The sequence below is a fragment of the Neoarius graeffei genome, chromosome 4 (assembly GCF_027579695.1).
Source record: "Neoarius graeffei isolate fNeoGra1 chromosome 4, fNeoGra1.pri, whole genome shotgun sequence".
Taxonomy (NCBI): Eukaryota; Metazoa; Chordata; class Actinopteri; order Siluriformes; family Ariidae; genus Neoarius; species Neoarius graeffei.
Window position 1 is genome coordinate 56,467,028 of NC_083572.1, and position 25,383 is coordinate 56,492,410.

The window sequence follows — 25,383 nt, forward strand, 5'->3', positions numbered from 1 at the left end:
TCAACAAAGTATTAGTTTAAGGGTGCGCACACTTAGGCAACCAGCTTATTGTACATTTTTTATTTTTTGTTTTTCCCCCCAAACAGATTTGTTTTTCAATTGAATTGTACAGGTTAAAGGTGAGAAAAGTTTTGAAATTATTTATCGTGATTTTATTTTTTTTTTAATATACATCAGAAACTTATCATTTTAACAGGGTGTGTACACTTTTTATATCCACTGTATAGAGGGTATTGGACTAGTAGTAATCGCATGGGTCTGTTATCTTCCTCTTTCTCAGGAGCCAAGTAATAGCCGTTTGCCTCCTCACCTCATCGCTCTGGACTCGGCCACATCAGGCTTCTTTGATGACATTGGCTATCTGGACTTGTTGCCGTGCCGACCGTGTGACACAGTATTCATCTTTTACATGAGGGCAGGCCAGAAGAGCAGCCAAGAGGTATGAGCAGCCTCTGTGCATGATCTCCAGGCCTTTTATGAGGATTGTATCGGTGTGTATTGATCAAGCTTTTTGTAACGTGTGTGTGTGGATGTAGATCTTGAGGAATGTGGAGTCTTCGGCAAGCGTTCAGCCACATTTTCTGGAGCTGCTGTTGTCTCTTGGCTGGCCAGTCGAAGTAGGGCAACACCCAGGCTGGACTGGGAGCGTGTATACCAGCTGGACTATCAACACATCCAACGGCACGGACACACCAGGTACACATGCACACAGTCTGCGTTAGACTGCACGTTGTGGAACACCGTCAGTCTCTTAATGGTTTTCAGGCAGTTGGCATTGACGTTGCACTTGTCCGATGAGACAATTCACACAAAGCAGATGTTACTCGATCACATCTTTAGTCTCAACATCAGCTTTTCAGCTCAGAGTAATGTGGACGAATGACAAAGTTTCTTTTCTGTTTTCCTGCTGGTGACGCAGACGAGTTTGTAGCTGTGGGAGAGACAGGAGGAGGAGTCTTTAATGGTGAAAAGAGGGTGCTCTACTACGCTGATGCTCTCACAGAAATCGCCTTTGTGGTGCCCTCACTCAGTGACTCCTCAGGTAAACACCTCCAGAAGACTGTAACTGCTCTTGGGATAAAACAGAATGATCACTTCAAAGTTTCTGTGCAGTCAAGCCAGTAGTCACTAGACAACATTTTGATGTTTGTTTGACGGTTTATTGCGAGTCTGGTTTTAATCCATTTGAACAGATGGCACGCTGACAAAGTAGATACTGGTTTCTTTTCTGACGAGTAGGGCTGAGTGACATGACAACTTATCACGTCTCATTGAAGGCTTTTCTGTGATCAGATATGTATTGCAATACAGTGGTGCTTGAAAGTTTGTGGACCCTTTAGAATTTTCTATATTTCTGCATAAATATGACCTAAAACATCAGATTTTCACACAAGTCCTAAAAGTAGATAAAGAGAACCCAGTTAAACAAATGAGACAAAAATATTATACTTGGTCATTTATTTATTGAGGAAAATGATCCAATATTACACATCTGTGAGTGGCAAAAGTATGTGAACCTTTGCTTTCAGTATCTGGTGTGACCCCCTTGTGCAGCAATAACTGCAACTAAACATTTCCGGTAACTGTTGATCAGTCCTGCACACCGGCTTGGAGGAATTTTAGCCCATTCCTCCGTACAGAACAGCTTCAACTCTGGGATGTTGGCGGGTTTCCTCACATGAACTGCTCGCTTCAGGTCCTTCCACAACATTTCCATTGGATTAAGGTCAGGACTTTGACTTGGCCATTCCAAAACATTAACTTTATTCTTCTTTAACCATTCTTTGGTAGAACGACTTGTGTGCTTAGGGTCGTTGTCTTGCTGCATGACCCACCTTCTCTTGAGATTCAGTTCATGGACAGATGTCCTGACATTTTCCTTTAGAATTGGCTGGTATAAATCAGAATTCATTGTTCCATCAATGATGGCAAGCCGTCCTGGCCCAGATGCAGCAAAACAGGCCCAAACCATGATACTACCACCACCATGTTTCACAGATGGGATAAGGTTCTCATGCTGGAATGCAGTGTTTTCCTTTCTCCAAACATAATGCTTCTCATTTAAACCAAAAAGTTCTATTTTGGTCTCATCTGTCCACAAAACATTTTTCCAATAGCCTTCTGGCTTGTCCACGTGATCTTTAGCAAACTGCAGATGAGCAGCAATGTTCTTTTTGGAGAGCAGTGGCTTTCTCCTTGCAGCCCTGCCATGCACACCATTTTCCTCAATAAATAAATGAGCAAGTATAATATTTTTGTCTCATTTGTTTAACTGGGTTCTCTTTATCTACTTTTAGGACTTGTGTGAAGATCTGATGATGTTTTCGGTCATATTTATGCAGAAATATAGAAAATTCTAAAGGGTTCACAAACTTTCAAGCACCACTGTAGATCATGCCATGTCTCAGTTTGTGTTCTGATGTGCTTGCTATTTTGAGTGTTTAAGTGTGTTCACACTGACCGTTATGACATGCAATGCTCTAGGCGTGCCCAGATGGTGTATCATAGCAGTCAAAAAATTGAGTGTGAAACACGACACTTCTCACCCTCAATTGTCACCATCTTGGCTACATAGTGGAAGGGGAGGGACCACCAACCAGTTGGAGGAGGGCATGTAGTTGCCTGATGCCAGTGAAGTAATTTCCATGTCGTGTGACACAGGGGGTGCACGCAAACGAGAGAAATAAAAAAATAAATTTTTTTTAATCATTTTAAGAGGTGAATAAAAAAAAGCCAGCAGGTATTTTGCATCAGTTACGGTCAAATGTTGCAATTGCTGTGTTCTATTTGAGAAAACACTATCCTGTTGAAATTCACACACGAGACGAGGAAATACGTAGTCTGCACAGTGTGCTAAATGGAAGTGTACTAACAGATTGAGACACTGCACTGGATTGCCATTAACTGGTAGTGAAGCAGTGATGTATTTTTTTTTTTTAATTATACTGTACTTTGAAAAACGTTAACATTGAAATAGAGGAACAAATTTTAATCTGTAAAATATCTTTTATGGTGGACATATTATGATGAAAAACTCACTTCAGTGCTAGTGCACATCCATTTGGGTAGCTGGAGAGCCTACCAACGCTCAGACTCTGAAATAAGACCCCCAGTCAGTTTCTTTTGGGCTGCCAAATGAATATTCATGAGGTAAGTGCTACCTGATTGGGCGGGGGGAGCAGTGAGCAGTGGTTCATTATCATTTAAAGGAACAGGTTCTCAGATCAGCCGTTTTGATCACGGCTGTTCAGGCAGCGTGAGAAGGAAGCTGTAGTGCTTTATCCTTGTGGTGTTTTGACCAAAACGTGTCAGACATTTCAGTAAGACATCAAGGAACTGTGTCAACTTGTGGAAAAGGGGTATAATATGTCACCTTTAACATTTTGCAATTTCACAGATTAAATATATATGTGTTATTTACCAGTTGGGAGGTCCGTATCATGAAATACCGTGACTGAGGTCTTGAAAGTACTGAGCGAGGCCCTCTGGGCCGAGGTCAGTATTTAAGGCCGAGGTCACGGTATTTCACCATACGGACCGACCTTAAGCTGGTAAATAATATATTTATTTTTTTCTTTACCAAATTCTAACAGAAAACGAGAGCGCCCGAAAGGGAAAACTGAGCCGAGCCGCCATTTTGAATCCTCATTCACGGCTGTAATGCAAATGGCTTCCTCCTCGGTATACAAGTGCACTTCCATAGCAGGGAAAAAAAAACTACATTTTGCCGCCTATGTAGTCCCCTATTTATACAAATAGGAGTCATTCAGGATTCAGCCATGTTTTTGCTCGGCGTTAGCAAATTACAGGTTTTTAGCTTTCTCCTGAAATGTTTTATTTTATTTCTTCTTCCTCAGGGTAGTAAAACTCGCTTTCGCTGTGAACACTGTCGTTATCGCTATCCATGATGTAAAATTAATGCTATTCTCATGAGAAATGCTGGCAAAAATGTATAAGATATTTGATAATCTTATAAATAAATCTTATTAAAAAAAAAGATAAATGTTGACAAAAAATGCTACTATGTTTGTTGTTGTGAACGAGCAAGTCGCCAGAGGTCCGTAACTGGGGTCCGTACTGTAGGATACGGACCCGCTCGGCAGCCAGTCAGAGCGCAGGATTTGGACCGTGAAAAAAATAAACTGTCAACTGCTTTCAGCCAGTTTTTTATAATTATTTTTAAAAAAATCATGATATCTTGGAATAGTATACTGTAAGAGTTGATTGTCATATTGCTCAACCCTACTTACGAGGGCACATTTTCCATTTTTGTCATGCTCAGACTTTGAGAAAATACCCAACTACACAGTGAAGTACTGTGTCTGATGCTTTTTTTTTTTTTTTTGGCAAGACATTGTACAGGGTGTTTTCAAAAAATTGGATATTATTTGAGATGTAAATATGCAAGAAACTACATAGTCGAGGCAAATAAAACTGAACAGGCTTAAAGTGCATATCACGGGTAAATTCAGGAGCGAGATCAATGTAATTCTCCTATTTTATATTAAACTTTGGTCAAATATCTGTAACATTCTGCATTCTCTGCAAGTTTTTTTACCTTGGGCAATACCAGAAAAATTCAGTTGAAATCAAGCCATTTGAGGTGAACTGGTCCGCCTCTGAAAAAACTTGGCATTTGGATTTCCCAGCAAACATTGATTTGCGTGACGTCGCGTGCGGGACGCCTCCCTCTGAATCCTACGCCAGCGCTGGTTTGTTTATGAGAAAACGACCTGGTGGTTTTCTGCAAATTTCTTCGTTATCATGTAATTATTAAAATGGTGAACAGATGTATCGTAGGAGGGTGTAGCAACACCAATCTTGATGGGATTAGTACTCATCGTTTTCCAAAAGACCGGACAATGAGAGAGAAATGGGAGCGCTTGGTCTACACAGGCTGTGCACTGAAACCGTGCAAAGCTCGCGCAGCCTGCTGGCGCTTCCGCAGGTGACGTCACGAATCTGGCTTCAGACTCACTTGGGATTTTTCCAGACGCGTTTTATCTTATTTTTTTTCTGCTGTAGACAGATGGCCTTGTGCAAAATTACCCTTCTGGATGAGTGTGTAAAGGGACATACTTTCATATAAAAAAAAAACCACGAAATTGTTCCAGAATATGCACTTTAATGTTGCGCAATATAAGATTTATTCCTCAAAATCTGAATGAGAAATTCAAAAGTATGTGGATTCCATGCACAATTTTCGCAAATTTTCAATATGCGCACCGCCTGAGACACACACACACACACACACACACACACACAGAGACAGCCTTCCTCTTTTGAACTTTTTCTGCCGTGTCCAAATTTTCATTGCAGTTGTTGCATTTTTAGAGAATTCTCTCATAACTGCACGCTGCACAGTCTTGTTCGAGCGTACTCTTGCAAGCAAAACGCCTTTTCTTTTCCAGTGAATGGCATTTCTATACCTAGAAAGAGGAAAACAAAACACATGAAACATAAAATTTTGACCTGTTTCTACACATGCTGTTAATTTGAGGTCAATTGAACGAGAATTGGCAAAGTGATTAGATTGTGAAAATGATATTAAATTTCCTGAAGATTGATGGTAATAGGTATTTGAAGTGTGTGTGTGTGTGTGTGTGTGTGTAGCGGAGTCATCCGAGAACAGTTTCCCCACAGCAGACTCTGATTCCCAGATGGAGCTGATGCCCAGCCTGCTAAAACAACCCAACCTCACACTGGAGCTCTTTCCCAATCACTCTGACAACATGGGACCTGCACAACGGGTAAACACCGCCACATACTGTAACCCCCTCTCTCTCACACTCACGCACTCTTTATATATATATATATATATATATATATATATATATATATATATATATATATATATATATATATATATATTTTTTTTTTATATATATATATATATATATATATATATATATATATATATATATAAATAAAGTGTGTGTGTGTGTGTGTGTGTGTGTGTGTATATATATATATATATATATATATATATACACAACCCTGATTCCAAAAAAGTTGGGACAAAGTGCAAATTGTAAATAAAAACGGAATGCAATAATTTACAAATCTCAAAAACTGATATTGTATTCACAATAGAACATAGACGACATATCAAATGTCGAAAGTGAGACATTTTGAATTTTCATGCCAAATATTGGCTCATTTGAAATTTCATGACAGCAACACATCTCAAAGTTGGGACAGGGGCAATAAGAGGCTGGAAAAGTTAAAGGTACAAAAAAGGAACAGCTGGAGGACCAAATTGCAACTCATTAGGTCAATTGGCAATAGGTCATTAACATGACTGGGTATAAAAAGAGCATCTTGGAGTGGCAGCGGCTCTCAGAAGTAAAGATGGGAAGAGGATCACCAATCCCCCTAATTCTGCGCCGACAAATAGTGGAGCAATATCAGAAAGGAGTTCGACAGTGTAAAATTGCAAAGAGTTTGAACATATCATCATCTACAGTGCATAATATCATCAAAAGATTCAGAGAATCTGGAAGAATCTCTGTACGCAAGGATCAAGGCCGGAAAACCATACTGGGTGCCCGTGATCTTCGGGCCCTTAGACGGCACTGCATCACATACAGGCATGCTTCTGTATTGGAAATCACAAAATGGGCTCAGGAATATTTCCAGAGAACATTATCTGTGAACACAATTCACTGTGCCATCCGCCGTTGCCAGCTAAAACTCTATAGTTCAAAGAAGAAGCCGTATCTAAACATGATCCAGAAGCGCAGACGTCTTCTCTGGGCCAAGGCTCATTTAAAATGGACTGTGGCAAAGTGGAAAACTGTTCTGTGGTCAGACGAATCAAAATTTGAAGTTCTTTATGGAAATCAGGGACGCCGTGTCATTCGGACTAAAGAGGAGAAGGACGACCCAAGTTGTTATCAGCGCTCAGTTCAGAAGCCTGCATCTCTGATGGTATGGGGTTGCATTAGTGCGTGTGGCATGGGTAGCTTACACATCTGGAAAGACCCCATCAATGCTGAAAGGTATATCCAGGTTCTAGAGCAACATATGCTCCCATCCAGACAACGTCTCCTTCAGGGAAGACCTTGCATTTTCCAACATGACAATGCCAAACCACATACTGCATCAATTACAGCATCATGGCTGCGTAGAAGAAGGGTCCGGGTACTGAACTGGCCAGCCTGCAGTCCAGGTCTTTCACCCATAGAAAACATTTGGCGCATCATAAAATGGATGATACGACAAAAAAGACCTAAGACAGTTGAGCAACTAGAATCCTACATTAGACGAGAATGGGTTAACATTCCTATCCCTAAACTTGAGCAACTTGTCTCCTCAGTCCCCAGACGTTTACAGACTGTTGTAAAGAGAAAAGGGGATGTCTCACAGTGGTAAACATGGCCTTGTCCCAACTTTTTTGAGATGTGTTGTTGTCTGAAATTTAAAATCACCTAATTTTTCTCTTTAAATGATACATTTTCTCAGTTTAAACATTTGATATGTCATCTATGTTCTATTCTGAATAAAATATGGAATTTTGAAACTTCCACATCATTGCATTCCGTTTTTATTTACAATTTGTACTTTGTCCCAACTTTTTTGGAATCAGGGTTGTAAATGTTACAGAAAAACATGCTTGTGTCTGAGCAGCATATTACATAAGAGACCATCTTTCAGATTATAAAAGAAAACATAATGAAGGCTGCTGGGTTTTGTTGCAAAATGAAGAAACGAGTGTGACGGTCCAAGTGTCCAGAAGAACTGTGGCTGGTTCTGTAAGATGCTCAGTAAAACCTACAGCTCATTTCCTTATAAAACTGTACCTGAGACTGTGATTTATTTTTAAAGCAAAGAGTCGTCTCGCACCAAATATTGACTTTGGTTCATTTATTACGGCTTACTGCTGAAACATTTCATTATTTTTTCAGGCATTTTTGGTCTACAGCATTTCTTTACATGTGCCTAAGAGTTTTATGCAGTACCGTGCATGTGTGTAGATATAGAAAGAAAGATATTATGTAAATGTATACTGGGGTGTCCACACCTCCGCAGCCAGTCACGCAGTCTCCCCAGGAGAGAAAATGGGTCCAGGGTAAACATCAACAGAAGGAAATTGCATAGCTGCAGGCCGCGTGAATTGGAGATTCGTGTGCTAGACCTGGGCAGTGTCCTGCAGTGAAATGGAGAACTTTCTGATTGCATTTCCCATAGCCATAATGTCTTCGCAGCAAACACGTGTCCAGTTTTCATGCTCGCCCTTGACATAAAAAGGCATATGTTGAGAGAAATAGGTCACCAGTATGAGCAGAGTCAAACCCTGAGAGTTTAATCATCTAAACAGAACAGCTGTGTTCACATTTGCTCACCATTTTTAACTTTTTTTTTTTTTATTTGTCATCTCAGTCTCCCACAGTGAAGAGCAAGAAGCTGCCATCAGGAAGGAATATACCGCCTCTGGGTCCGGAGACTAAAGTACTGGTGGTCTGGGTGGAGCGCTATGATGACATTGGTAATTTAAAAAATAGTCGTATATGCGTGTAACAGTGTATCATATTGACAAAGCTGCATATCAGCACTGCAAAAAATAAAAATCTTAGGAAGTTTATTTGTCTATTTTCAAGTCAAAACATCTAGCCACCCTTATTATAAGACATAATTGCCCAATAAGCAAAACCTCATGTAGCTAGAAAGGCTAGTTTTTAGACAGTCCATCTTGAAAATCTTGTATAGACAAAATGTCTTGAAAAAGTCTTATTTGGAGCACCTTTGAAAATAAAACAAGTTTTTTTTAAAAACAAGTAAGTACATTTTGGGCATTTGTCAAATACGGTTCATCTCGTTTCAAGAAAAAAAAACTAAAGTATGCTTGTTTTGGGAATAAATGAACTTTACTGAAATCTTTGAATCTTTCATTACAATTCAACTCCACCTTACAGATCCTAAGTTTACTGCGACTGTTTTCTCAGTCATTCAGAGTGAGCTCCTTCTAGATGCTGTACAGACTCTAGACCAGACAAGTGCCTTCAAAAAGTTTGAGTAAGTGGAGGGCGTTTTAGTGAGGTCTTTTTGGAATGCTGAGAGTTAAGTTCAGTGGGGGCGGCACGGTGGTGTAGTGGTTAGCGCTGTCGCCTCACAGCAAGAAGGTCCGGGTTCGAGCCCCGTGGCCGGCGAGGGCCTTTCTGTGCGGAGTTTGCATGTTCTCCCCGTGTCCGCATGGGTTTCCTCCGGGTGCTCCGGTTTCCCCCACAGTCCAAAGACATGCAGGTTAGGTTAACTGGTGACTCTAAATTGACCGTAGGTGTGAATGTGAGTGTGAATGGTTGTCTGTGTCTATGTGTCAGCCCTGTGATGACCTGGCGACTTGTCCAGGGTGTACCCCGCCTTTCGCCCGTAGTCAGCTGGGATAGGCTCCAGCTCGCCTGCGACCCTGTAGAACAGGATAAAGCGGCTAGAGATGATATGAGAAGTTCAGTGGGGGGTTTTTTTGTGCCTGATCTTGTAAACCCCTCGTACACATGAATAGTCAGTGCCCCCAAAATGCACTGTTGCTTTGGCGTTTTGTAAGCACTGCAAGTCAAAATGCATAGACTTTTTTTTTTAATTATAATTTTTTTTTTTTTTTTTGTGCCTGAGGTCCTGGGGAAGTGGAATCTTAAGAGATGTTTTAATGTTTGAATGTTGAAATGGGGGGAAAAAAACAAAAACTTGTTGCAATGCTACACGTGCCGTCAACTTGATTCAAGATAGCCTCTGGTCTCATATCTAGAGTATTTTACTAATTACAGGTCACAAAAGGAGAATCTTTTAAGCTAGCAATGCTTAGTTGTAGAATTTAACAATCCTAATATTAGTATATTTATCTTAAATTCAGTTTTTACAGCTAAGACTTTGTCATGAATTTAAGTGAAATACCCTTAAAATGAAATAAAAATGACTTGAATGGCTAAATGTAAGAAGTGCGATCTTGTTATAAGAACTATTTTGATTATTTTGAGTTAATCAGAGCTCGCATAATAAGTTCCCCAATCTTATTTTGGAATTATTTCATCTAAAAACAGGTTAGATTTTTCATCTTACTTTAAGAAATCTTACCAAGTCAAATTTAACTAGTTCCACTGGCAGATTTTTTCCACCTGATTCAAGCAAATATGCTTTGTTTTAATCTTTTTATTTCTTATTTTTGAAAGGCCATTTTTTGCAGTGAGCTGTGGTGGATTCTGATGTGGGAAATCTGTACGAATGATTTGCTCATGGCACTACTGTATGCTGCATGCTGTCTGATCTAGCAGTCGTGTATAATATGTCGTTTTGCGGGTTATGAATGTGTAATGCAGATGTTTTACGAAATCGGAGACCAATTTATCTAAAGTGTTATTGCGTCACTGAAGGCTTCTGTAATCTTTTAACAATGGCAGCTAAATTAGTAATCAAAAGAAATGGCAAATATCTTTCATTTCTCCCTTCACTTCAATCTGCTGTGCAGCTTCGGAGAAGTGAAACGCAGCTGGCTTTGTTCTGCCTGGCAACAATTTCAATTTGCTTTCTGGCTCCTATTATAAACCTGTTTAACCATTAGGCTAGTACTCCATAGATAATTGCTGTAATTATTTAGTGTGTTAGGTTGTTTTTAAGACAAGAAAAAAAAATTACTGACTGTCTCGCATGCTTCACTGTATTTTATCTCTGAAATACAAAATAATGTCTGTCTTTATTACTGCACTGATTTTTTTTTTTTCTGTAACATTCTGAAGCAAGTGTGATCTGTCTCTTTGCAGAAAATTTTCCTGTGTCCGAGCTGCTGGCCGAGACCAGCACAGGAGTGGAAAGTGCAGTCAACAGCAGTGCTTCCAGGTCCATAACTCCACATAATTAAAGCTAGACGGCCTTTTGATTTCATAAAACTGGTGAAATTTAGTTCCCTCTGAAATTTGGTCATTGGGATATGTTTATTTCTGTAATATCTCACAAAATACCAGGCCATTCTGTCGCTGGGAAGTTATTTAATTTGAGGGGATTAAAGCAAATAATGCGCATGAAATTGCTCGCTTCGCACAGTCGATCAGACGGAGGAAGTCCGTGTGCGCATACGCAGGTTTACATTTGACCGTGCACGGAGAGTTGCATCATTCTGTCGCTAAATGAACAGCTGATCACACCGAGGTGCTCGCTGACCGCCGATATTTACAGTGCTTTGCAAAAGTATTCATCCCCCTTGGTGTTTGTCCTGTTTTGTCGCATTACAAGCTGGAATTAAAATGGAATTTTGGAGGGTTAACACCATTTGATTTACACAACACGCCTACCACTTTAAAGGTGCGAATTGTTTTTATTGTGACACAAGCAATAACTAAGATGAAAAAAAACCAGAAATATTCACCCCCAAAGTCAATACTTTATAGAGCCACCTGTTGCTACAATTACAGCTGCATGTCTCTTGGGGTATGTCTCTATTAGCTTAGCACATCTCGCCACTGGGATTTTTGCCCATTCCTCAAGGCAAAACTGCTCCAACTCCTTCAAGTTAGATGGGTTGTGTTGGTGTACATCAATCTTCAAGTTATGCCACAGATTCTCAATTGGATTGAGGTCTGGGCTTTGATTAGGCCATTCCAAGACATTTAAATGTTTCCCTTTAAACCACTCCAGTGTAGCTTTAGCAGTATGCTTAGGGTCATTGTCCTGCTGGTACCTTTGTCCCAGTCTCAAACCTCTGGCCGACTCAAACAGGTTTTCCTCCAGAATTGCCCTGTATTTAGTGCCATCCATCTTTCCTTCAGTCCTGACCAGCTTTCCTGTCCCTGCAGATGAAAAACATCCCCACAACATGATGCTGCCACCACCATGCTTCATTGTAGGGATGGTATTCTAAGGATACTGGGGCTACATCCACACGACAACGGCAACGAGATTTTTTTTTTTTAAATATCCCGTCCACATGGGCAACGGATCAGTAAAATATCAGGTACATATGGCAACGCAACGCTGGCTGAAAATGATGCAATACACATGCCACACCTCTACGTGCGCTGTAAGGCGGTCCCATTGGAGACACCAGAACAATAGAAGTAGACGCATGCACATAAACCCCTTCTTCTGTAGCATCAGCCACATAAAGTTTTGATTATTAATCAGTTGCATAAAACGAAAGACGCAGAAAGAGGAATGAACGGGGGTAGATGGAAGCCGGTATGCCAACATTCTGATATCCTCCAGAATTCTTTAATGGTCCGGAATAAATTGAATGCTACACGTTGATGGATTACTTTGTTCTTCTACGCCCTTTTTGAGAAATGTATTGTCGGACTTAAACCAACATCTGAAGAGGTGAGATCGCTCCTTTTTTTTTTTTCCTATTTTTGCTGGCGGAATTGTTTTTGTTTTTGGAAAATGCACGGGCGGTGCGTGGTTTGGTACTGCTTCCGCAGTGTTTGGACTAAAGACTGCCCTAAGGGCTATTCTCTCTCTCTCTCTCTCTCTCTCTCTCTCTCTCTCTCACTTTGCACCATTACACAATAAATATTCACAGTGAAAATATTTTGTAAGCGCGTTTTATGAACCAAGTTATAGGATTTGTTGACAACTCGCATCGAGTTCATTACACTTCTACCTGGCGTGAAGCGCTGACAGTCATGTGGTTGTGAATCCGTTCTACTCATCCAGATGACTTCGCAACCGCGCCATTGCCAGATTTTTCCACTCTGGAACCTGTTCTCAAAAGATTTCGTTTTGGGGCACCCAAAACGCCAGTGCCGTGTGGACGCCAGGCCGAAACGCTAAACAATTTTATCAGATTCACCTGAATCCGTTGCCGTGTGGACAGGGCCTGGGTTTGTGCCACACATGGCGTTTCCCATGATGGCCAAAAAGTTCAATTTTTGTCTCATTTGACCAGGGAATCTTCTTCCATGTGTTTGGGGAGTCTGCCACATGCTGCTGGGCAAACTCCAAATGGGTTTTTTAATATATAAAGCAGTGACTTTTTTTTTTTTTTTTTAAGCCACTCTTCCATAAAGTCCCACTTGGTGGAGTGTATGGCTGAAAGTGGCCCTATGGACAGATACTCCCATCTCTGCTGTGGATCTTTGCGGCTCCTTCAGTGTTATCTTTGGTGTCTTTGTTGCATCCCTGATTAATGCCCTCCTTGCCCGGTCTGTGAGTTTTGGTGGGTGGCCTTCTCTTGTCAGGTTTGTAGTGGCGCCATATTCTTTCCATTTTGCTATAATGGATTTAATGGTGCTCCCTGGGATATTCAAAGTTTGGGATATTTTTTATAACCCAGCCCTGATCTATACTTCTCCACAACTTTGTGTCTGACCTGTTTGGAGGCTCCTTGGTTTTCATGTCGCTTGCTTAGTAGTGTAGCAGAGTCAGGGTCCTTCCAGAACAGGGTGATTTATACAGATATCATGTGACACTTTGATTGCACACAAGTGGATCTTAATCAACTAATTCTGTGACTTATGAAGTGAATTGGTTGGAGCAGCTCTTATTTAAGGTTTCATACAAAAGGGGGTGAATACTTGTGCACACTCCAGATTTCTGTTTTTTCATCTTAATTATTGCTTGTGTCACAATATAAAAAAAAAAAAAAATGTGCACCTTTAAACTGGTAAGGATGTTGTGTAAATCAAATGGTGCTCACCTTCCAAAAATTCATTTTAATTCCAGCTTGTAATGCAAGAAAACAGGACACACACCAAGGGGGGTGAATATTTTTGTAAGGCCCTGTATTAGTTTGGTCCTGCATTTCCTTTATTTCGCAACGTAATGTCTTCTCACTTTCTGTTACTGTAGTCGCTCTTTCACGTTTCATTCACACACATCCTCCATTTTTCTCTCTGGTTTCAAATTTGTATCCCACAATGCCTTGTGCGAACGGGGAAAGCCCACCATGTGATGCATGACGTAGTATCTTGAATTGGGTCATGGTGAAGCAGGAAAAAATAGCGGAGAATTTAGGGCCACGTGGCCCTAAATTCATTAATTGTTTTATTAAACAAAACAAAAAACTAATAAAATTTGAAGTCTGTGATTCGAATTCTGTAGTTTTCGGTCCACTAAACAAAAATAATTAGGTGTGTTTGGGGGGGGGATTCTTTTTATGACCTAAACTTGAAAAATCTGAAAGGCCATCTAGCTTTTTAAGAGTTATTCCACAAATTCAAGTCATACCTGAGCTGATAGCGAGTTGGCTATAAGCCATGTAGGAAGAGATTGAGTGGAATAACCGTTTTATTCTCTCCACATTCACTGGATTTTGAGAAATGGAGCATTTTTGTTTTTGCAAATTCCATAAATAAAACCTTTTATACAAAACATCCGACAAAATCATTCCCGCTTACGTGACCTTCTGAAAAACCTACCGATTGCTGCGTGAATTGACTTCAGTGTTGTTGTTTTTGTAGAAAGTGCTGTCTTGCTGTCGTGCCGAGGTATAAAATAGCTTTAGACATTTATTTAATTCTTCCTTGTACATTTTAGTTCTGTAATTTTCAAACTACTTTGAGCTTTTGAACCAGTCTAAAAAAATTTCAACAAATTTTAATGCTTAAAGATGAAGAATGCAAACAAACTGGCAAAGTGACAGGAGAAATTTGTGAAAAATGCTATAATAATAATTCTTGAAAAATAAAAAAAGAGACTTTTTTTTTTTTTATTTCGTCCTCAGTTGGTTCAACAACACGTTCCGCCATTTTTTTTGTTTTTCTCTACTCCCGGTATATGAGCTGATAGCCTAGTAGTAGAGTAGCCAATCAGAGCGCGTGATTGCTCATATCCAGTGAATGTGGATAGAATAAGAGTATTTACACTACCGTTCAAAAGTTTGGGGTCACTTTGAAATGTCCTTATTTTTGAAAGAAAAGCACTGTTCTTTTCAACGAAGATCACTTTAAGCTAATCAAAAATCCACTCTATACATTGCTAATGTGGTAAATGACTATTCTAGCTGCTGGTTTTTGGTGCAATATCTCCATAGGTGTATAGAGGCCCATTTCCAGCAACTCTCACTCCAGTGTTCTAATGGTACAATGTGTTTGCTCATTGCCTCAGAAGGCTAATGGATGATTAGAAAACCCTTGTACAATCATGTTAGCACAGCTGAAAACAGTTGAGCTCTTTAGAGAAGCTATAAAACTGACCTTCCTTTGAGCAGATTGAGTTTCTGGAGCATCACATTTGTGGGGTCGATTAAATGCTCAAAATGGCCAGAAAAAGGTCTTGACTATATTTTCTATTCATTTTACAACTTATGGTGGTAAATAAAAGTGTGACTTTTCATGGAAAACACTAAATTGTCTGGGTGACCCCAAACTTTTGAACGGTAGTGTATAATTCTTAACTATTGACAATATGGTTCAGATTCGGTCTGATTTCTATACCTGATGTTAGAATTGTGTTCATTTTCTGTCAGGCCCAGCTCATCAGAGAAAGACGTGCCAGTCATATTCATCCACCCACTAAAGACTGGCCTCTTCCGCATCAAGCTGCATGGAGCCATGGGAAAGTTCAGCATGGTCATCCCGCTCGTGGACAACATGGTGGTCAGCAGGAGATCACTCGGTGGGTTTCTGCTTGTGCGCGCGCGTGCTCTGTTTTGGCTTGACTATACACTCACCAGCCTCTTTAATAGAAACCGCTGTATGCCTGCTCATTCATGTAATTGTCCACTTAGCCAATCATGTGACAGCAGATACAGGTCAAGAGCTTCATATCAAACATCAGAACGGGTAAAAGTGTTCTCTTCAAGTTACCGAGTGTGGCGTGGTGGTTGGTGCCAGTTGTGCAGGTTTGAGTGTTTCAGAAACTGCTGATCTCCTGGGATTTTCACACACAACAGTCTCTAGAGTTGAGGAGGAAAAAAAAGACCAGTTTATCCAGAGAGACTGTGCCCATGATAGCCTTGGATCCCTGTTCTTGGCTGAGAAGACTGAAAACCTGATGTGCTGTTCTGCTGTCGTAGCCCGTCCACCTCAACCAACCTGGCCATTCTCTGGCGTTTCCACCCGCAGGACTGCCACTCAGTCCAGTCATTTACCATTTGGTTCATGGCTGCTCAACGGGCTTGGATCACACAGACTAGCATGACTCAAGTCTAGTTTTGAAGCCATGTTTGAAGACTACCCAGAGAATGCCTATGTTAATGGCGTACTCCATAAAATCCTCAATCCCCATGTAGAAGTGTGTGAATGAACTTGCTGAAACTTTGGTTCATCAGAGTCATTGATGCATTATATGAAGATAAGCTTTAATCGCGTCAAATCTCATTTTATTTGTTGATTCATACAGTTGTCCATCACTGATGTTATTTTCAAGTAATTTGTAGCATCACAGATTTTGAGATTCAAACAAACGGGATGTCTGAGCAGAAGCTGCAGAAATCTGGCTGGAGTTTGCCATTGAAACGGCTCTGTTAATCCTGCCGTATATTACTCATATCATGCATTTATTATGTTTTTGTGGTAGTTTATGTTTACTATTGATTTACATACACCTTTATCAAAATGATGTGACCGTGATTGAAGATTTTGGCAAGGAGCATCTGTTGAATGGTGAAACTTTTGTTAAATTGCAAGTAGGTTAGAATTTATGGGGCATTCTTTGGTTTATGCTGAGGGATGTTTTTTTTTTTGTTTGTTTGTTTGTCAAGTTTATTTGTATAGCGCTTTTAACAATAAGCATTGTCGCAAAGCAGCTTTACAGAATTTGAACAACTTAAAATATGAGCTAATTTTATCCCTAATCTATCCCCAATGAGCAAGCCTGGGGCGACTGTGGCAAGGAAAAACTCCCTCAGACAACATGAGGAAGAAACCTTGAGAGGAATCAGACTCAAAAGGGAACCCATCCTCATCCGGGCAACAACAGATAACATGACTATAACATTAACAGTCCTAACAAAGTCAGCTTCGTTGATGCTATAAACCCCCCACCGACGGAAACCCGAGCGCAAAACCGTTCACGACAACCGTAGTCCCAAACTCAGCAAGTCAACTGCAGTCCCCAGCCACAAAAGTACCACTGCAAGAGTCCAGAGCGTCCTCCAGGCGCGAACCCCAACTGTCCACATGAGGCCACCCTACACAGGAGCGATGCGATGAGACTCCAACCAGACACAGGGCACCAGGATGGATCAGGCAGGTCCGAGGAGCAGAAGAGGTCAGCATCTCAATCCCAGGACCAACATGTAACTCCGAGGGACAGATTTTTTTGGGGGGGGGGACACAGGTTGTTAGGATGCCCAATGCTTGTTTTTTTTTTTTTGTTTTTTTTTTTTAATTAATAGTTAGTTTTAATGAACGAGTTACACCGTGGTTAATTTATAAATTAGTTGGCATCATTTTCATGGCTTTTAAATGACCTGGTATGTCCTTTTTTTTTTACTTTATTGAGATATGTCAAGGGGCGGCACGGTGGTGTAGTGGTTAGCGCTGTCGCCTCACAGCAAGAAGGTCCGGGTTCGAGCCCCGTGGCTGGCGAGGGCCTTTCTGTGTGGAGTTTGCATGTTCTCCCCGTGTCCGCGTGGGTTTCCTCCGGGTGCTCCGGTTTCCCCCACAGTCCAAAGACATGCAGGTTAGGTTAACTGGTGACTCTAAATTGACCGTAGGTGTGAATGTGAGTGTGAATGGTTGTCTGTGTCTATGTGTCAGCCCTGTAATGACCTGGCGACTTGTCCAGGGTGTACCCTGCCTTTCGCCCGTAGTCAGCTGGGATAGGCTCCAGCTCGCCTGCGACCCTGTAGAACAGGATAAAGCGGCTAGAGATAATGAGATGAGAGATCTCAAAAGATTTAGAAGTTATAACATTTAGAAAGAGGATCTTTCTAGGAGAGCGGTCACACTTTGATCATTTTCCTTTTGTTTTATTTGTGCAGAACAGTCGACCAAAATTAGCCTAATTTTTCTGCATTCAAAGTGGCATAACTTTGTTCATCTTTGTCATAGAAAGAAAATGTAATCAGAATTTTAAAAGTAGACGGCCTTTCGATTTCATAAAACCGGTGAAATTTAGTTCACTCTGAAATTTGGTCATTGTGATGTACATTTATTTCTGTAATATCTCAAAAAAACAACAAGCCATTCTGTGGCTGGGAAGTGATTTAATTCCTGAGCAAATAATGTGCATGAAATCGCTCGCTTCGCGCAGACAGAGGAAGTCCGTGTGCGCATTCGCAGGTTTACCTTTGACCGTGCACTGACAGTTCCATCATTCTGTCTCTAAACGAGCAGCTGATCACACCGAGGTGCTCGCTGACCGCCGATATTTATTAGTTTGGTCCTGCGTTTCCTTTCCTTCACATAACGTCTTTTCTTCTCGCTTTCTGTTACTGTGTTTGGTCTTTCATGTTTCATTCGCACACTCGCGTCCTCCATTTTTCTCTCCTGTTTCAAATTTGTATCCCACAATGCCTTGCGCGAACAGGGAAAGCCCACCACGTCATGCATGATGTAGTCTCTTGGACTGGGTCATGGTGAAGCAAGAAATAATAGCAGAGAATTTGGGGCCATGTGGCCCTTTAATTCATTAATTGTTCCATTAAAAAAATAATAATAATAAAATTGGAAGTCTGTGATTCGAATTCAGTAGCTTTCAGTCCACTAAACAAAAATAGTGTCGGGGAAAATTCTTTTTATGACCTACACTTGAAAAATCTGAAAGGCAGTCTAGCTTTAAAATGTATTTCAAGCCCTTTTCAGTGGTACCATATATGATAGACATGTCAAGTTCATTTTTTTGCTCACATACCCCTACTATATATATTTTTATATATATATTCATTCCCGGGCGGCACGGTGGTGTAGTGGTTAGCGCTGTCGCCTCACAGCAAGAAGGTCCTGGGTTCGAGCCCCGTGGCCGGCGAGGGCCTTTCTGTGCGGAGTTTGCATGTTCTCCCCGTGTCCGCGTGGGTTTCCTCCGGGTGCTCCGGTTTCCCCCACAGTCCAAAGACATGCAGGTTAGGTTAACTGGTGACTCTAAATTGAGCGTAGGTGTGAATGTGAGTGTGAATGGTTGTCTGTGTCTATGTGTCAGCCCTGTGATAACCTGGCGACTTGTCCAGGGTGTACCCCGCCTTTCGCTCGTAGTCAGCTGGGATAGGCTCCAGCTTGCCTGCGACCCTGTAGAAGGATAAAGCGGCTAGAGATAATGAGATGAGATGAGATATTCATTCCCCCCCCCAGTAGGCTATGTAAATGCTAAAAGCTGTTTTGCATGACAATCCCAGGTGATTTTAGCAGTTTCTGAAATACTCAGACCAGCTCATCTGGCACCACCAACCATGCCATGGTTAGAATCAACTGCGATCACATTCTCTCACACACACACACACACACCCCACAAATTCTGATTTTTGATGTGAATATAGATTTCACAAGCTTCAGTTAATCTGCATGATGTATATTATGCGTTGTTCTGCTGCCATGTGATAATTGATAATGATAATTGATTGTACAGTTTCATTTGCAGCATTTTCCAGAATGGCTAGAACAGTTGGCAGAACAAGCGCACGCCGTGCCATGAACTTTGAGCAGTTCCTTTGTTATGCCTGTGTTCTCTGTGTCCATCTTTGCCAGGTTTCCTAGTGAGACAGACGGTAATAAACGCGTGTCGGAGGAAGAGACTGGACAGCGACTCGTACAGCCCTCCACATGTGCGGCGAAAACAGAAAATTGCTGAAATCGTTAACCGTTACCGGAACAAACAGCTGGAGCCCGAGTTCTACACGTCACTGTTTCAGGAGGTTGGAGAGACAAGCCTAAACCCCTAAAAAAACACACGCACAGCACGAGGCTCTTTTTTTCCATGGTGGAGAGTTGCTGTTTTTTTCTGTTTTTGTTTGTTTTTTGTTTTGTTTTTTAATTGCCTAATGGCCATAGTCTTTAAGCTGTCAAAAGCTCTGTTCATTGCCCATGTGGCAGCTTGCTAGCTGGTCCAAACGCTGACGCTGGAAAGGATGCTCTTCCGTTTTCTCATTACTGTATTTCACATGGTTTTTATTTTTACATCATGTGAGAGCGGAAAAGAAGCAGCATAGATGCAAAAACATTTCCTTCAGTATATTATCCATAATAAACACTAATGTGAGTGTCAGCGGTGGAGTATGAAGGGCGGCCCGGCTTTTCACCTCCACACACATTCAGACATGTACCGTACACTAGCGCCAGTCTGTGTTGATGCATAAACACTTCTTCTCTTTTCTTTTCAAACTCAGGTGGTTTTACCATGTTTCATATGCATTGACACGGTCATGGTCATGCACTCCAACAAGCTGACCTCAGCTTCATTCATATTCTCTCTCTCTCTCTCTCTCTCTCTCTCTCTCTCTCTCTCTCTTTCTCTCTCTCATTGACTTTGACTTCACAGAAGTCCTTATGCTGATACTCTGTTCAAAGAATGTTTGGCTCTTTCTATTTTATGTATTTATATAACCGTTAGGAAAATGACTTTAAAAGTCTCTGTGATTTATCTAAAGTCAACTTCAAACTACTGAACTCTCCAGTACAATATCCCAGATATTTGACGCTTACTATCCATCCTACTTTGGAAGACTTTTTTTTTTTTTCTTTCTTCTCCTCCCTCCCCATCAATTTCACACATTTTCAGCCTATTTTCAACTTAGTCATAAGGGCTATTTTTGGTTTCATTTTAAGTTATCCGATAAATGTAGGTGCCATGGGGTGTGGGGTTTTTTTTTTTTTTTTATTTCTGCTGGATGTCAGAAACACTGGTCTTTTTAGACGTTATTTGCTTTTTTTTTTCTTTCATTCCTTTTTTTTTTTTAAGATTGAAAAGATCATTTGATCCGATCGTGTTTCGTCTCTTATTCACTGAGAGATGCATGTAGTGTCATCTTGCCTTCCTTAGTGTGTTTTGACATGTAGCTTTTAAAACACACGTCATTACAGAGAACTTGACTGCAAGGAATGACTGTTAAAACGTTACTGTACTGGTCCATGATGCTCATTCAGGTTAACCTGCCTTTTTTTTTTTTTTTCTTTCCATGTTTTATTTCCCTCCAGTTAAGAAAAGAGAAACATCGTCTTTAATAAAGGACAAGTCTTGTGCTATAAAAGCGTAAATCCCATTCTTTAAAAGTAAAGCATTTGACGCTGAAATCACAACAAATAACGTACACACACAAATTCTACACCATATCCGTTTTTATATCAATAGAAAAACTCAATTTCAGCTGATTAAATGATAAATTGTCCCATTTTACTATCGACGACACCAACTTTACTGAGCTATGTTTCCCAACACACAGGACTTGGACCTTTATTCGGTTGGTTAGAAACATCCTTCTTCTCATTTCTGTAAATAATGAAGGCATCGACTTTGTATAAAGTTGGACTTTAAATGTAAATATAAGGGTGTGAAGTTTTGCTCACTCATCTTATTCTATTAGGAAAGGCACAAAAAAAAGAACGCTTGTTTGTATTTATGCCTATCATATATGTGTCCTAAAGAAACACATTGGGTATTGAATGTAACACATATAATGAAATAAAGATTTTAATTAACTTCTTATCATAATTTGCTGTGCTGTTTCACATGCCTTATGTCGTGTGTGTGAGAGAGAGTGAGTGAGTGTTTGGGAGAAAATGGTCGCCATTATAAATTGTGCATGACTCCATTCTGTTAAAATTCCAATGGTCAGTTATACATGTGTCTTTGAAATGGCAAGACTTGAAATTAATCAGTTTTAAAATCATAGCCAGATCTACTTTGTTTCTGAAAAGCCTTTTTGTGCCTCCGCCACCATAAGGTGCAGGAGGCATTATGTTTTCGGGTTGTCCGTGCGTGCGTCCGTCCCAAAACCTTGTGAACGCGATATCTCCAAGGCAAATCAAAGGAATTTCACCAAACTTTCACCATTTGTGCATTTGGAGACAAAGATAAACTGATTAGATTTTGAGATCAAAAGGTCTAAGGTCAAGGTCACTGTGAGGTCAAATGTCTGTCCGAAAACCTTGTGAACACAATATCTCCAAGGCTAATACAAGTAATTTCACCAGGTCAAGATTGCTGTGAGGTTCAATGTCCATCCCCAAATCACAACTTAATAAGGCGTGTAGTCTACCAGGCGGAGGCATCCCCATTGACGCCATTGGCGTCGAGTTCTATCTAGTTTTTTTTTTTTTTTTAAATACAGTAACAACACTTAACTAGCTGAGTAACTCTGAAGGAATAGATTTCGTTATCATGTATATCATATACAGTTGCAAACAGAAGTTTACATTACAGGGCGGCACGGTGGTGTGGTGGTTAGCGCTGTCGCCTCACAGCAAGAAGGTCCGGGTTCAAACCCAGTGGCCGGCGAGGGCCTTTCTGTGTGGAGTTTGCATGTTCTCCCCGTGTCTGCGTGAGTTTCCTCCGGGTGCTCCGGTTTCCCCCACAGTCCAAAGACATGCAGTTAGGTTAACGTGGGGCGGCCTTGGGCTGAAGTGCCCTTGAGCAAGGTACTGAACCCCTGACTGCTCCCTGGGCGCTCTGGTGTGGCTGCCCACTGCTCAGAGTGTGTGTGTTCACTGCTTCAGATGGGTTAAATGCAGAGGATGAATTTCACTGTGCTTGAAGTGTGCATGTGACGAATAAGGGTTTTAAAAAAAAAAAATAAAAAATACAGTTTAGAATTTTTTTTTTTATTTGTAAAATGTCAGAATAATCAGAGAATTTTTCAGAAAATTTTTAATTACTTTCATCAAAGTCAGAAGTTTACATATCCTTGGTTAGTATTTGGTAGAATTATCGTTTAACTTGGATCAAGCGTTTTGGGTCGCCTTCCACAAGTCTCTCACAATATCTGGCTGGAATTTTGGTCCATTCCTCCTGACAGAACTGGTGAAGTTGTAAAATTTCTGGGCCTTCTTACTCGCACACGCCTTTTCAGTGCCACCCATACAAATTTTCTATAGGATTGAGGTCATCTTTGTGATGGCCACCCCAATACCTTCACTTTCTGGTCCTTGACTCTTTACCCCTTAATGACGACGTATGACGACCCCGTATATATCCCATAATGACGACATATGACGCCGGCGTGTATGCACCATAATGATGACATTTGACGACTCTGAATTTGCCTCTACATGCGTAGAGTGAAACAAGCTTTCTGACTGAAAGTTGCAGTAATCATTTATTGTGCACCATTTGACATGAATTCTTCACGTAAAATGTGAAGATTGGTTTTCACACAGGTATTACTCACCTTTTCAGACACTACCTGTGAGTTGGTGAATGTTGAAACATAACTTTGAGTGATTTTTGTATTCTGTGTCACGCCCTCTTTTCAAAAATGCATGATCGGTCATGATTGTTTCAACATAATGAAGGAGAAAACTGATCTGAACAAAACCTTGTCTTTAGACTTTTTTTCTTGTATATATGTTCTAAGGGTGAATAGTATATACATGTACAAGGGTGGCTGTAGCAACTGCTTTAAGGGGTAAAGAGTTAAGCCACTTTGCAGCTAATTTCGAGGTATGCTTGGGGTCATTGTCCATTTGGAAGACCCATCTACAGTACGCCCAAGCTTTAACTTTCTGGCTGATGTCTTGAGCTGTTGCTTCAATATATCCACAGAATTTTCTTTCCTCATGACGCTGGCTAGTTTGTGAAGTGCACCAGTCCCTCATGCAGCAAAGCAGCCCCACAACATGATGCTGCCACCCCCATACTTCATGGTTGGAATGGTGTTCTGAGGCTTGCAAGCCTTCCCCCTTTCTCCTCCAAACATAACGATCATTATGACTAACCAGTTCAATTTTGGTTTCATCAGACCACAGGAGATGTCTCCAGAAATTAAGATCTTTGTCCCCGTGTGTGCAGCTGCAAGCTGTAATCTGGCTTTTTTATGATGGCTTTGGAGCACTGGCTTTCTCCTCGCTGAGTGGCCTTTCAGCTCATGTCGGTACAGAACTCATTTTGCTGTGGATAATGACACACACCGGTTTCAGCCAGCATCTTCACAAGGTCTTTCACTGTTGTTCATTTCCACATTTCGCACTAAAGCACATTCATCTCTGGGACGCAGATGCAGTCTCCTTCCTGAGCGGTATGATGGCTGTGTGCTCCCGTGGTGTTTATATTTGCGTATTATTGTTTGAACAGATGAACGTCAGACCTTCGGGCATCTGGAAATTGTACCCAAGGATGAACCAGACTTGTGAAGATCCACAATTCTTTTCCTGATGTCTTGGTTGATTTCTTTTGATTTTCCCATGATGTCATGCAAAGGGGCCCTTGTATTTAAAGGTGCGCATTAAAACACATCCACAGGTACGCCTCCAGTTAACTCAAATGATGTCAGTTAGCCTATCAGAAGCTTCTAATGCCAAAACATCATGTGGAATGCTCCAAGCTGTATAAGGTCACAGTCAACTTAATGTGTAAACATCGGACTTTGTGGAAACTAATTAAAAATTCTCTCTCTGATTATTCTGACATTTTACAAATAAAACAAGAAGACAGTCATCTGTATCCCCCACCCTATACACCAACTATACACCAAGTTTCAAGATATTAGTCATGTTTTTCAAGTTCTGCTGCAGGAAACCAACCCTACCTCTTTACACTGACCTCAGCAGCCCATGGCATAAACCCACCGGACCTTTGGTCCAGGTGAGCTAAAAATTACAATTTCTCACATTTAGTATCAAAAGGCACATATACATTACTTAACACCATATACGGTACCAACTTTCAAGACCATACCACTCATAGTTTTCAAGTTCTGCTCCGGAAACAAAACCTACCCCTAAGACTAACCTGACAGACTAAATCTGAAATTGTTTCCATGGAAACATGAAAAATTAAAATTTCTTAGTATGAAAAGGCACATCTACAGTGGGGAAAACAAGTATTTGATCCCTTGCTGATTTTGTTGGTTTACCCACTAAGAAAGACTTGATCAGTCTGTAATTTTAATGGTAGGTGTATTCTAACGTGGAGACAGAATATCAAAATGAAAATCCAGAAAATAACTTTTAAATATCTATATTAATTTATTTGTATTTTATTGAGAAAAAGAAGTATTTGATCCCCCAGTAACCATCAAGAGTTCTTGTTAATACAGACAAGTTAGACTCTCCAAATTACCTTGTCACCTAAATTGAAGACACCTGATATCACTAATGACTTGTATAAAAGCCACCTGGCCACAGAATCAATCAGTTTGTCAGACTCCAAATTCTCCAACATGGGAAAGACTAAAGAGCTTTCTGTGGATTTAAGGGAGAAGATTGTAGACCTGCACAAGACCGGTATGGGCTACAAAACCATTAGCAAGAAGCTGGGCGTTAAGGTGACAACTGTTGGTGCAATTGTGCGCAAGTACAAGACTCACAACATGATCATCAATCGACCTAGGTCTGGGGCTCCAAACAAGATCTCACCTCGTGGGGTTTC

General features: G+C 40.8%; 1 protein-coding gene across 9 annotated transcripts in view; it reads left to right on the plus strand.

The window, feature by feature from the left end:
* ralgapb (Ral GTPase activating protein non-catalytic subunit beta) overlaps positions 1-21,469 on the plus strand; it is a 137,748-nt gene extending 116,279 nt beyond the window's left edge. For all 9 annotated transcript variants that reach the window (XM_060919369.1, XM_060919371.1, XM_060919372.1 and 6 more), the window contains 8 exons: positions 281-439; positions 537-696; positions 920-1,042; positions 5,614-5,750; positions 8,383-8,488; positions 10,755-10,830; positions 15,392-15,540; positions 19,551-21,469. In XM_060919369.1, the coding sequence (XP_060775352.1) occupies positions 281-439; positions 537-696; positions 920-1,042; positions 5,614-5,750; positions 8,383-8,488; positions 10,755-10,830; positions 15,392-15,540; positions 19,551-19,744 (1,104 nt within the window). In that variant the 3' untranslated portion in view covers positions 19,745-21,469. The remainder of the gene's footprint in view (positions 1-280; positions 440-536; positions 697-919; positions 1,043-5,613; positions 5,751-8,382; positions 8,489-10,754; positions 10,831-15,391; positions 15,541-19,550) is intronic.
* The last annotated feature ends 3,914 nt before the right edge of the window (positions 21,470-25,383 follow it).